We start from the raw sequence: 12658 nt of genomic DNA, 5'->3' as shown, positions 1-12658 counted from the left end.
AATGTTCACAGATATATTTTATTTGATTTAAAAAAAACAAACATGTTGGCCAGACCATTAGGATTCATCTATAGGCATAAATACTTTTTGTACCAAATGTCAAGGAAATACATCCTATAATTCAATGTGTGAGTCAACACAGTGTATCAGTTTAGTTGGCTGGCCAGAGTCCTGAGTTCAGGCTCGTCCGCCTATTTTCCCGCCACGCTGCCACTCCTGTCCTTTTCCTTGCTTTTGAACAGCTTCCCCAGTTTCATCGACAGGGTGTTCAGAGCGGAGCGCTCGTCCGATATAGAGCTGTAGATCTGCGGTTAATGTGTCCGCTCCGGGTGAAGGTATACGTGGTCATGTTCTCCGAGCTGGTGGCCTCGAAGAGCTTGCCCATGAAGCTGAAGCCGGCCTGGCGGATGTGGGAGCTGCCGGCAAACACGTACAAAATGGGATTGACCGCACTGCTGAAGTAAGCGAATGCCGTGATATTTGGACGGGCTGCAAGGGCAACTGTAACAGCGGATTTACTGTCCTGCAAAAGGCCCACCACCTGTTGAAGGGAGAAGAGAGGGGAGATTAATAAATAAATCACATAACTGCTCTGGTAAATTCACCCTCATGTATATGTCCAATCAATTGGGCAGAAGAGCATCAGAGTGTCATACTCAGCTCACTTGTTCATTAGAGTCAGTTTTACTATGCCCCTTTTTTCTCAATTTGAGTTAAAAAATAAAATATGTATTTACCTGTAGCAGTTTCATATAAAAAGTTAAGAGCCACTGTAGGACTTTAAATATGGAAATATATTAGCAGGAAGTGTTGATTTTCAGTCACATAATACAAAATTGAAGAAACAGCAAAGCGGAATCAGCTGCATAGTGTGAATCCTCTGGCCTCTGTTTATCTATGAAGTTCCCCTGGGGCCTGAGCAGCATTGGGATTTATGGGAACAGCAATAAGCTCAAGCTTCCCCTTCGGCTTGGTCAAGGAGGAATTTATTGTGGCATGGTCATGAGAACATCTGAAGACCACAGGATTGAGGGACTCCAAAGTGGAAGGCACAGGGATTGTTCTGCGGACAGGGAGGAATTTGAGGAAGACCGAGGCAGTCCAGCAGACGGAGGCTTGGTTGAAGCACAAGGACCTCATTGGGAGTGTGGCACAGGGCAGGGCCAGACTTGGGAGCGCAAAATAGCTGCTCCAAGGCACTGAGCGAGGGGCACTATCGCGTGGAGGGCTGCCCCAGGCCAACTTGTGGCCCCACGCAAAGTTATGTGATGAGGCCCTCTGTGTCGCAAACGTCGAATGGGGGGGGAGGGGCTGCTAGTGGAGCGGCAAAACTGCGGCGCGCTTAACTGCGGCCTATTTGCGCATCAGATGAGGCTCTCTACGCGAGGCGAGGCTCCCTCCGCGAAGTGACGCCCCACAGAGTCTGCGTGATCTGCGTGTAGGGAGGGGCGGGCCTGATCAACCTTGGTTGGATTGCCTGGAAGAGGGTTGTCTGATACCTGCACATAAAGCACATGTATATGGCATATAATATAATCAGGAGAAATGTCTAGCCCATGTAAGTCAAACTCTGATCAACTAAATTATGAGTAAAACTCACCTCTATGATGTTGACGATGTGATACGGCAGCCAGAATACTGCAAAGGTACAGATGACCATCAGGATGAGGTGGCTGCCTTGTGCTCGGCGCTGGAACTTGGCACTCTGCAGACGACAGATGACGGAGGAGTTACAGGTGTTGATGAGGGAGAAAGGCAGCAGGAAGGCCATGATGGTTTCAAACAGGTACTGGAAGACCCGATGACCCTTGCTCTTCCAGTGGTATGGCACGCAGGAGCACAAAGTGATATTGTTTGGGAAAGTACTCCTCATCTCCAGTCTGTAAATTCACATAATTAATGCTCGAATGGATTAACCAGCCCTCATTACAGTATTTCCATTAAAAACTAGCCTTTATAAAATGAGAAACTAGATATATTTCAAGAAAAGACAAATGTTTGTCTCACCTGCGGTAGAAAGGCATCGGGACTGACAGGAGCAACGCTAACACCCAGACAACAAGCAGAAGAATCAGGAGGGAGCGCTTGGTTCTCATTGTCTGGAACAGAAACGGCCTGGACACGGCCAGCCAGCGGTCCATGCTCATCAGGCAGATGAGGTAGATGGACACGTACATGTTCACACTCGATAGGTAATGCACCAGCTTGCATGCTGCCAAGCCAAACTCCCAGCCTCGTCCTCCAGCCAGGTAGCGCAGGAAAAAAGGGGCGCTGAGCAGCACGAAAGCATCCGCCATGCTCAGATTTAGCAGCAGCAAACAGGTCACTGAGCGCATCTTCATCCGGCACAACACTGTCCAAATAACAAACAGGTTCCCAGGGAAGCCCAGCAAAAAGGCCAGGGTCAAGATGGCGATGCCGACCATGGCGTTGATGGACAGAGGAACAGACGAATAGGAGGACTGCTGGGAGATGGTGGTGGTGATATTGGATGCCATCAGGAAAGCCTGAGAAGAATCTGAGTGAGGCTTTGACCACTGTGACATTTACACAACCTTTTAAACAGAAAATGAATTAGGTGCCAATGTGTGTCAATGCTTCGAAAGGTTACAACTGTTTTTACCTTATCTGCTACTCTAAATCTACACTACATATTTATAGAAAGTGATGTTGCCTGTTATCAGCAAACATGGACCTCAAAAGATTATTAACTGCCTTTTTCCAGATAGTAAGGATTGATACGATATAACTTTTTACACATCTTTATAACAAAGATGCTTGAAATGTTTCACCCATAAGACTTGTGTACGTTACAGTATGTTTGAATTTTGTGCATCAGACAAATGGAAAATGACTGAACATGAATAAAAAAAGAAATACTTTTACCTAATTTCTAGATTAACCTGTTAAGCACTGAGCCTGTTTTTCAGGTCTCAGGCTCGAAAATGACATTCCCAGAACAAATTGCCATATATTCCCTTCTAAAAGGGTTAAATTCATAATCTTTTTTCTCAAAGTAATGATAAACCTGTGAGTTGGATGTAGAAAAGTCAAAATCAATATAGATGTGTTTTACCCTGTATCAAGATTGATGCAAAACAAGTGACATTTTACCTTTTACCAGGTTTAGCAAAAAAAACTCCACCTCTGAGGTGATTTGGGTGGAAATGGGCGTTTTTACCGTTTCTCTGGAACCCATTGGCCAATTTTGGTGATTGACATCTCTTTTTGAACGTTAGAGCCAATAGAATCGAAGGAGAATTTCCACATCCACACACATGTTTACAAAAAAAGGTGGGGGCTTTGTGCATGCAGGTTTGGATCAGAGCGAACCTATCTTTCGCTCTGACATCTGGAAACGGAAAAGCCAACCCAGTCTCACAAAAAAACGTTCAATAACTACGTTGGTCCACAACTTGGAACGTAGTATTTATACAAAAACGCCTCTGAAATTGTAAGATCCCTACGTTTTTTTTCACCATTCATTCCAATGGCTGGCGTCTATGTCACGTGATCTTCAAATTTCTCCCTGCAGAAAAAAAAAACATGGCCGACATTCGTTTTATTCTCGGTGGAAAATGCCTATTTTAAGGTTAGTTTGGCCATTAAATTACGTTTTGATGTCATTTGATGCGAGAAATATGAGTTGTTATTTCAGATTATGTGTATGTGCACATGATCTTTAGTTTGCTAGTTATTATGAATTATGAGTTGATTACTTCAGGAAATTGTGTCCATTCAACGTTTTCATTGTTACCAAGGTGGTCGCTGACGCTGGTATCAATATTATTTCTGTTATGTTGTGTAACTGTTTAATGGTGTTATCTTTATTGTTACCCCCTTCCCCGTCAATTTATAGTGTTGGTCCACAGCGCAAACATATTAGTTTAACAAAATCTGCATCTAAAATTGTGGCATAGATCTACGTTATTTTCCCCTGTGCAAATCTCCAGCCCAGTCTCACATCTCACATCACATCGTCATAGACAAATACCGGAAACAGATAACAAATAATACTTTGTTCCGAGTGTGCTTGCTTTTCTCTTTGAAAGTCATCACATAACGGCATTGTAATACACGGTTCGGCTACATTAAATATTACATATCTGCCGTAGTTCTCTATCTATAGGGCCGTGATATGAAGACTTCTCGACAAACATGAGGAACTGCCGCCAAAACTGAAAACGTGACGTGGATCATAAATATATCAGCAATTAAACAACATCTTACATTTCTTTTCACACAATACGTCTCCTTGCAGTATCATACGGAGCCCCCTAAGGGACATGGAGAAGAAAAAAAGAAAAAAATTGAAAACTAATTTTTTTTGCGAGATCTCGCAAAACCCCTTTGCGAGATCTCGCAATACTTTTCATTTAGTACTTCCTGGTCAGTTCGGCTGCTACGGCAACACAGAAACCACAACAATGGAGTGGTTCATCGATTTTACTTTGAGCTTGGCCTTAAATATAAAGATATAACATCAGTGCTTGGCAATAGGCACGGGTTTCACACATAGACTGTATATATAAAGGGTTTCACATAAGTGAAGACACCTCAAGAGAACACTCAGAGCGAGGGGACATGCACGTCCCTCTGAGCTGAGTTATTGACAGATTCGAATTTCGCGGATCAATAACTCATGAACATAACGAGTAAAAATACAAACAACATGACTTTACAATCATAGCAAGGTAGACAACGAGCTACAGAGTCGTTTTGATCAGAACAGTTCGATACGCGCCGTCATCCGAGCTAAACATCAATAATTGGTCACAATCTGCAGCTGGAGGAGGGAGAGGAGTGCTTAGGGACCGCGAGATCTCGCAAAACATTTTATTTTTATTCAAATAATTTTTTCTTTTCTTCTCCATGTCCCCTAGGGGGCTCCGTAGTATCACCACTAATTCGGCTGACTTTTATATTTGATCCAATTGGTAGATAGGCTGTATTTACACCATAACGGTGCAAAGCTGATATAAAGGGACACCTAGTGGTTAAAGCATGTTATTGAATTTCATTATTTTTATTGTTAGATATTAATAGGATCCCTATAAAGTATATTCATTACTCGTTATTCTCTACTAATAGTTAATTAAAGACTGTATATAATGACTATTTTGTACATCCCTTTCAAAATGTCAAGATTTTCTAAGGTTTATTGACAGGGACGTGCACAGACATTTGGAGGGGCTATTGCTCTAAACTGGAAAAAGGGCCTCTCCCCCCCCCACCCCGGAAAAAAAACACAAGACCTTTTGAAAATTCTAACTTGTTTTTAATGTAAAAGGTTCATAACATAAAAACACAACACTGTTATTGCAAGTGACACTCAGTTGACTTTTATGTCCACTGCTAAATTCTTTATTCAGGCACATTTTTAGTTGTGCGGTCCAAATCTCATTGAAATATCTAATGTTGGTAACTATTAAAGAAAAAATGGGGACAATTCTGTTTTAATGTAGTTTGACCATTGTAACTGCTGTGCAGACATACTGATGAAATAGGGCTTCTAATTAATTGCCTTAAATAAACTCACTAATGAAACCAGTTCAATTCACCTTATTCTTATCATTCTTTATGAGCGCAGTAACGGTAAGGCATCTAATTACTTATTTATTTAGTATTCCATAATTTAATAACAGAGATGGTCAAACTGAAGTGGCAGAAATCCTACAATGAAGCGGGACGGTGAAGTGTTCTCCGTGAGAGGGTGATCAAGAAAAGAAAGCGAGCGGCCCCGTCGAGGGAGTTTGCGGAGCAGAGTAAAAGACACAGAAAGACAGAAGCACACTAAAAAGTATATTTAGGTGGTTTTTTGGTAAATAACCGACGGTGTCAAGAGGAAGTAAAGTCCCCTGATTTGTCCCTTATACTCTAACGCCAGGCAGGCATTTGGTGTGATCACCATAGCCATATGAGGCCGGAGGGCTTTCCTTTGCTTCCAGCTGTCAGATTGTAAACAAAGTCACGTGACTGGGAGCAGATGACAGCGCTGAAAAGGTGTGTTTCCCGCAGTGAGACGCTACAATACTAATTGTGGGTTTATCATGTTGATTCGGCCACAATAGAAACAAAATAAAAACTGCTCTCTCCAGAGGGGCAGGTCAGACAAAAATGGCAAACGGGCTGTTGCCGGCGACATTAGCCCGTACGTGTGCACGTCCCTGCTTATTGACATATCATATACACAACTACGGTGTAGTTATGCATTGAATGAAGTGGAGGTACACACATATTGATAGATGTCTTTTAACGATCAATAAATAAAGAACACAGAATTATTAAATATAAAACACAGAATTTGTGTGATTATACTAAATGATTTACAAATAAACACCACTGCATATTTACAACTGTTACACATGTAACGCAAATGTTTCCAACTTGGGATCAATAAAGTATATCTTATCTTAAGATGATCGATGGCTACTGCCATATTTGCAAAACTTGCCTCTGAACCTTGACAAGTGCATGTTTCAGGCTTATCAATTAACAACAGGAGGGGTCAAGACCAGCTGTTAAATAAAGCTCTTCTGACCTTAGCTGGCATGTGGGTATATATTAATGCTGCCCATTATGGGCACAAGCAATTTTCACCCATTTATTAATTATATGTTTTAAATTTGAGTGTTTCCTATTCCCTAAACCTCCAGGGATGTACACAGTTTAATACTGGCAAGTTCTTATTATGGGAAATACGAAAACATCTTTTAAAACTACAATTCCCAGTAGAGATGTGCCATAGAGAACATGTTGCGAAACACAATAGCTAGCATATGTAGTTCTGGGGACGGGGTGGGGGAGGGGGGGACGCGGTGGACCCATTCAAATCCAGTTTTGGACAGTCTGCCGTGGTTCCATCCCATTTCAAGCAGTGGCGTTTTCTCCTGGAGGCTCCTGTTTTTTCGGATTGTAGTTATAATTTTAATAAATAAATAAAAACACTTTGTTTAGTTTCGGTAATTTTTCTGTGCTGTGTGTTGCTGCCGGCCCATCTCTCCCCCATTCTCATTGAGTATTTTACAAAGAGTAAAACAGCGCCCCTCTAGATGTTATGGTGAAACAGTAGATTGCACTCTCTGTTGCGAGAGGAGGCCAGCCGAAATTGGCTTCCCTTGGTGAAAAAAATGGAGGGATTGACCAATCAGACAAGGCTCACGTCATGCCCCTGCCAACCTGTGATTAGTCAGGGCCATGCCAAGGGAAGCCAGAGGCGGCTGGCTTCCCTTGCCTCACAATCCAATCAAATCGCATCAACTTAGTGTTGCAGTGACGCATCCTAAAACCCGGAAGTAAGCTGCGCTCAGTTTCCCTCTACAAAAAATCAATGGGATTTCACCATAGGATTTTTGGAAAATAGCTCGAAATAAGGTCAGTGGAAAACGAACCTGTTAAATAAATGCATGTTGTGTTCAGTCGGATAATATCCATATGTCTATACTTTTATAATTTTCGAATCATAAATCTAATCGATAGAAGATAGATAGCGTCACTACTGCACCACTCTCACCGCCGTTAGAAACTAGCAAGCAACTGAAGCAAGTGCAATTATGGAGGGCGGAGATTTGGAGTATTTAATCAAAAATAATTGTACTAAACTTCCGCTACAGCAGCAACAACAAATACAATCTGATGACAGGCCAATGCCCAAACTGGAGCTGTGTACAGCGAGGAAAAAAGGAGCGAATCAAACGTAAAACGTTAAAGGTCTCCTGATTTAGTTTGTGAATGAATGCTTATTAGAGTTTCGGCTGGAGAGTGCGTGCGGCCCTGTCGATTAGATAACAGGCACAGTAAGTCCTGCATCTGTATGATACAAATGTGTGTAAAATGATACCGGGTTCTGTAATTACTCATCTGGTTACGTTATTACATTGACCACCACACCCCGACCCAAAAGAAAGGACGTATTATTGGCTTCCCCTATTTTTTTCCCCACGCCACGCTACTGATTTCAAGTGCTGTTCGACGCTCGGCGTAACCCTCGGAGCACACTCAAACATCCAATCACAGAGCTTGAGGACTATCACGGGGTTTGTCAAGCGAAGCGGAGAGAATACTTACTTCCGGGTGTAATATTCTCTAAAGCAAATGAGCTGCTCCGACCCTCGTTCCTGACGGACTCCAACTTGTGTTTATTAATCAAACAAATAAATAAACACAAGGCTAATCATGTGTTATTGTTGAGTAAATTGAGAATTGCACAGAGGAAAATAACGTAGATCTATGCCACAATTTTAGATGCGGATTTAGTTAAACTAATACATTTGCGCTGTGGACCAACACTATAAATTAACGGGGAAGGGGGTAGCAATAAAGATAACACCATTAAACAGAAATAATATCGATACCAGCGTCCCTAGCAACCACTTTGGTAACAATGAAAACGTTGAATGGACACAATTTCCTGAAGTAATCTTCGTAATAACTGGCAAACTGAAGATCATGTGCATCCACTGCACACATAATCTGAAATAACGACTCATATTTCTCGCATCAAATGACATCAAAGCGCATTTTAATGGCCAAACTAACCTTAAAATAGGCATTTTCCACCGAGAATAAAACGAATGTCGGCCATGTTTTTTTTTCTGCAGGGAGAAATTTGAAGATCACGTGACATAGACGCCAGCCAAAAAAAACGTAGGGATCTTACAATTTCAGAGGCGTTTTTGTAGAAATACTACGTCCCAAGTTGTGGACCAACGTAGTTATTACACGTTTTTTTGTGAGACTGGGTTGGAAAAGCAGGTTTACTGCTTATGGATTATCAGAAATAATTTCAAAGGGACACAGACACGTTGGATTAACCTATGGATTAACTTCAGCAGCGTTTTTATCGTTTTAATGCCATTGAAGACCACTTTTGACCAGGCTCAGCGCTAGCTTTGTGGGTATAAAAAAAAAAAAAAAAAAGATCAGTTAGCTGAGTTTCTTCCTGTTACATGGATATAAAACATTCATAGTTTATTGAATATTAAGATGCCCTCAGACGCTGTTTCCTGCAGATGACGCATTTTTCCCCCCCGGTGTAGAACAGGTTAATGTTTCACTTCCTGTATGTTGTCCCTACTTCTATTTCATTTGTATACCATTTGCCAAATAAGACAGAGGGGAAAGCTTCACATTTCTGATATATCTTTTCATTTCAAGTTTTTCTGATCAGGGTCAAAGGACACCATTGAAATGTAGACGAATATTTCCTTTTTTCTCTTATACCTGGGAGACAGCTCCTTGTAAGTAGAGGCACATGTTCCCAAATTGTCTCACAAATTATTCTGAGAGTGTTAGTGTAGTTTTAGACCAACAAATTACTAACAAGGCAACCTATGGAAAACTGTGAACTTTTGAACTTTATTCTAAACAACTAAAATCTTTATTTAACTTCAAATCTTCTTGTCTCCGGGCAGACAGCAACAGAGAGCTGCAGTCTTTGTGTTGGAAAACAGAAACAGTCATGTTCATGAGTATTTTTAACTTAACATTTATGTTTGTCTGACTGATTTAACATTTTATAAAAATATACAGGAAACTTATAAAAGAGATTTCAGTCCAAAAGTTGTATTAGACGTGAAATGTTTCGGTCAGACTCCAAAATAAATATATTTTAAGTGTAATATATTAACAAGTAACATTTGCATACTGACCTTACTGCTGATCTCTTTTAAAGCCCACGACGGTAAGTCCACTTGAAAAATGTACAAATGTAAACCTATTTGAGACCTTTCCTGATCTGCTGTTAACTCCCAGGCTTTATCCTTTGAAGAGTGTGGAGAGAAACAACAAAGTTCAAATATTGTTGTAGCGGTTGTTCCTCCTACTCATTGCTTTCTGCTTATATGATACTGGTAGTGTATGCATTCCAGCTTGATCGAAAACATGTTGACACCTGAAACCTGTGTGGAACACACACAATCGAGGCAGCGAAAACAGTTCCTCCTTATGACAGAAAATAGTGAATATCATGGAGAGAAAATCTTGTAGAACTGGTGGCATTATTTCAGAGAAAAAACAATACAATTATCGTCACAGGTAATCGTCATGAGGGATATTTAGTGGGTGAATATTCCAGCAAGCTGTCAGGATCTTGTTGGTACATGAGTGTTGAAGCATATCTCTGCCATCTGCATTATCTGCTCTTTCACCAGAAATCTTGGCAGATGTGCAGCATATTCCTCGTACATACCACCCCCGTTACCTAACGAAGTTGAGATGTGTCACATTTGCATTACAAGATGGTAGCCTTCATTTTAAATTTTTTGTATTTTTCTTTGTTCAGAGTGAGAATTAAAACATTTCAGTTGAGACTCACTATTGAGTGTCCCTCAGCGCATTGTTTTGACATTCATGCCAACAATTCACTATTCTGATTAACCCTCACTGTTCTCATAATTTAAGCAGAACAAGGACGTTTTTCATGTAAAAAAACATTCTTAAAAAAAGAGTGTACAATACCTGCTTAGCACCAAGTGGAAGACGGACAATGGAAGTGGCTAACTGGTGAACAGAAGCGTTTCGGCAGATTTTTTTTTCAGGAGACCATCATCAAAAACTGAATTTACCCTCAACAGCAAAAGTGATGACATAAAACAGAGCTACAAGGACAATTAATGCTTTACTTGCATTTATCAGTTGGCCGCAAACACGTCTCCAAATAAATGTTTACAAGTGCAATGTCTCGATTGGTAACTGTTGACTCACATTAAATCAACTTTTACACAGATTATATGATTTAGCCAACAAATAGTTGCTGTCACTGTTTTCATTCATTTTGACATTTTGGTGTATGTACATATGAAACATAACATGATACAATTTGCAATTAAAGAAATCATTTTGATGTTAAAATAAAAAATGTACAGTAAACTCCACAGTTCTTCCATAGGAAATGGTTCAAAACAGAGCAAGGCACAGGTACATTTTCATTCAGTCTGCCAAATTATTATGAGAATGTAAGTTCTGTCAAATCAGTTTTATACTAAATGATTACCACGAAGCAGTGGTCACTGGTCATTAGGGGCACAGCCCCACCTAGTGTCAGCAGAAAGTGATTCAAATAATAATTTTAAAAAAAATGCAAACAAAGGCAAAATAAATACATCTTAAAATATATTTTAAGATCATGTTTAATCTTCTGATTCGTCTGTACATTGCTGTTTTAGTCTGTGTTCTTCTAATTAGTGTCTACAGTGTGCCTATTGAGCCATTTTGTGCGACCTGGGTCAAGCCCCGATCTAGCCCCTCTCTCTCACTGTCAAAGTGAATGGTTGCTTTAAAAACTACACTGCGCTCAGAGTATTTTTCTGTTCAATGTGTGCGGCAAAAAAATAATCACCATAGGGGCTCTGTGCTGACATACCTACCAAACGTCATCTCATAATTCAGAGAGCTTATTGGCTTTAAGCAGTACTCAAGTTGTAAAAAAAAATCAGGGGGGATGCTTGTTTTTTATCATATGGGGACATAATTTGTGCTGATAACCCGCCGAGGGTGGGAGACCAACCAGCATAAAGATAATTATTATACTCCTAAAACAACATGCATGTTATGGATGTTCAGATACTCCTTTCATTGCTCTTGACCAAGGCACCTCAGAATTAGAGTCGGTCCCTTGGCTGCCATGGCACCACTAACATTTAGGGTCAAATGCAGAGGACAATTAATGCAAAATATTTTGTTCACTTTAATTTAAAGGGGGGGAGGGGATACAAAAATGTGGTTATAATGGAAGTCTATGGTACAAATCTTGTAGGTTAACAGTCCCTCATTTATTATTCAGATGGATCAGCTGATTACACTAATAATAAAGTCAAAATAGTTTTTAGAATATTGAATTATAGTGTATTTTTTCAAAAAAGCAGTTACTGGTATACGATCAAAACTGGTATCTAAAGGGTTACATTTTTATCGTAATTAATTAAATCATTATGTAAATTCTTCATGTGAGGAAAAAAATTAGAAAAAAATTGATCGGTCATCATTTTATTGCAGTTCAAATACAAATATTTTATGTTAACATTCCCAATGTTACTTTTTTTAACAGGGCATTAAGTGCAAATTGAAATTGTTTACAAAATATGAAAATATATTAAAAGATTATACAGATAATACAAAATAGGACCAATGTTGTCAATGGCTGCCTACTCCACTCTCCCCCATCTCATAGAAGTTTCCAAAGATTTTCATAATCATGCTTTTTGGTCTCAATTTTTCTGGCTCTTGCTTTCGGATTGTTAGCTAAGCAATGGCTTTGAAGCCAAGTCTTGACATATACATCTGGTCTGAACTTGTTCAGTGGAGGGCCAACACACTTGATGAAAAGCAAGGCTGACATGCTTTTTACCTCTAGGGAGCTTCTAGTTGTGGTTAAAATGTTCATTTGACTAAACCCACGTTCACACTCAGCTGTGGAGATGACCAGAGTGTTCACTGCTTGAAGGAGGGGTTTCAGCTCTTCTGGTGCTGGTGGTATCATTGCATCAACAGTTTTGAGTCTTACCAGCTAGCTAACACGAGAGAAAAACGTATAACTCCACACTAAGTTGTTATTGCTGCTTATGTCCATAGATTCCACCTTTGGTGACTAAAGTAGTGAGTAATGACTAAGATTACTGACTCTTGACTGACCTGAAATGTTATTTTTTAGTATTTTTAA

At 40.2% G+C, this 12658-nt stretch overlaps 1 protein-coding gene across 1 annotated transcript; it reads right to left on the bottom strand.

Annotated features, from left to right (window-relative positions):
• On the bottom strand, positions 1-10018 carry LOC117555543 (leukotriene B4 receptor 1-like). The gene is made up of 4 exons (XM_034230434.1): positions 9651-10018; positions 2008-2555; positions 1601-1880; positions 1-541 (listed from the first exon to the last, which is right to left on the bottom strand). The coding sequence occupies exons 2-4, from the start codon at positions 2544-2546 to the stop codon at positions 269-271; spliced, it is 1092 nt and encodes a 363-aa protein (XP_034086325.1). The 5' UTR covers positions 2547-2555; positions 9651-10018; the 3' UTR covers positions 1-268.
• Between the last annotated feature and the right edge of the window lie 2640 nt (positions 10019-12658).

The sequence above is a fragment of the Gymnodraco acuticeps genome, unplaced genomic scaffold (assembly GCF_902827175.1).
Source record: "Gymnodraco acuticeps unplaced genomic scaffold, fGymAcu1.1, whole genome shotgun sequence".
NCBI classification, from domain to species: Eukaryota; Metazoa; Chordata; class Actinopteri; order Perciformes; family Bathydraconidae; genus Gymnodraco; species Gymnodraco acuticeps.
The sequence above is the reverse complement of the archived record's forward strand: the minus strand, read 5'-3'. Positions and strand labels throughout refer to the sequence as shown.

Excerpts from the sequence above, each read along its gene's own strand:
- LOC117555543 (XM_034230434.1), bottom strand. The coding sequence starts at position 2,546 with ATGTCACAGTGGTCAAAGCCTCACTCAGATTCTTCTCAGGCTTTCCTG. Across the intron at positions 1,881-2,007 it reads CCGATGCCTTTCTACCGCAG|ACTGGAGATGAGGAGTACTT; the intron begins GTGAGACAAACA and ends GTGAATTTACAG. Across the intron at positions 542-1,600 it reads ACATCGTCAACATCATAGAG|GTGGTGGGCCTTTTGCAGGA; the intron begins GTGAGTTTTACT and ends TCCCTTCAACAG.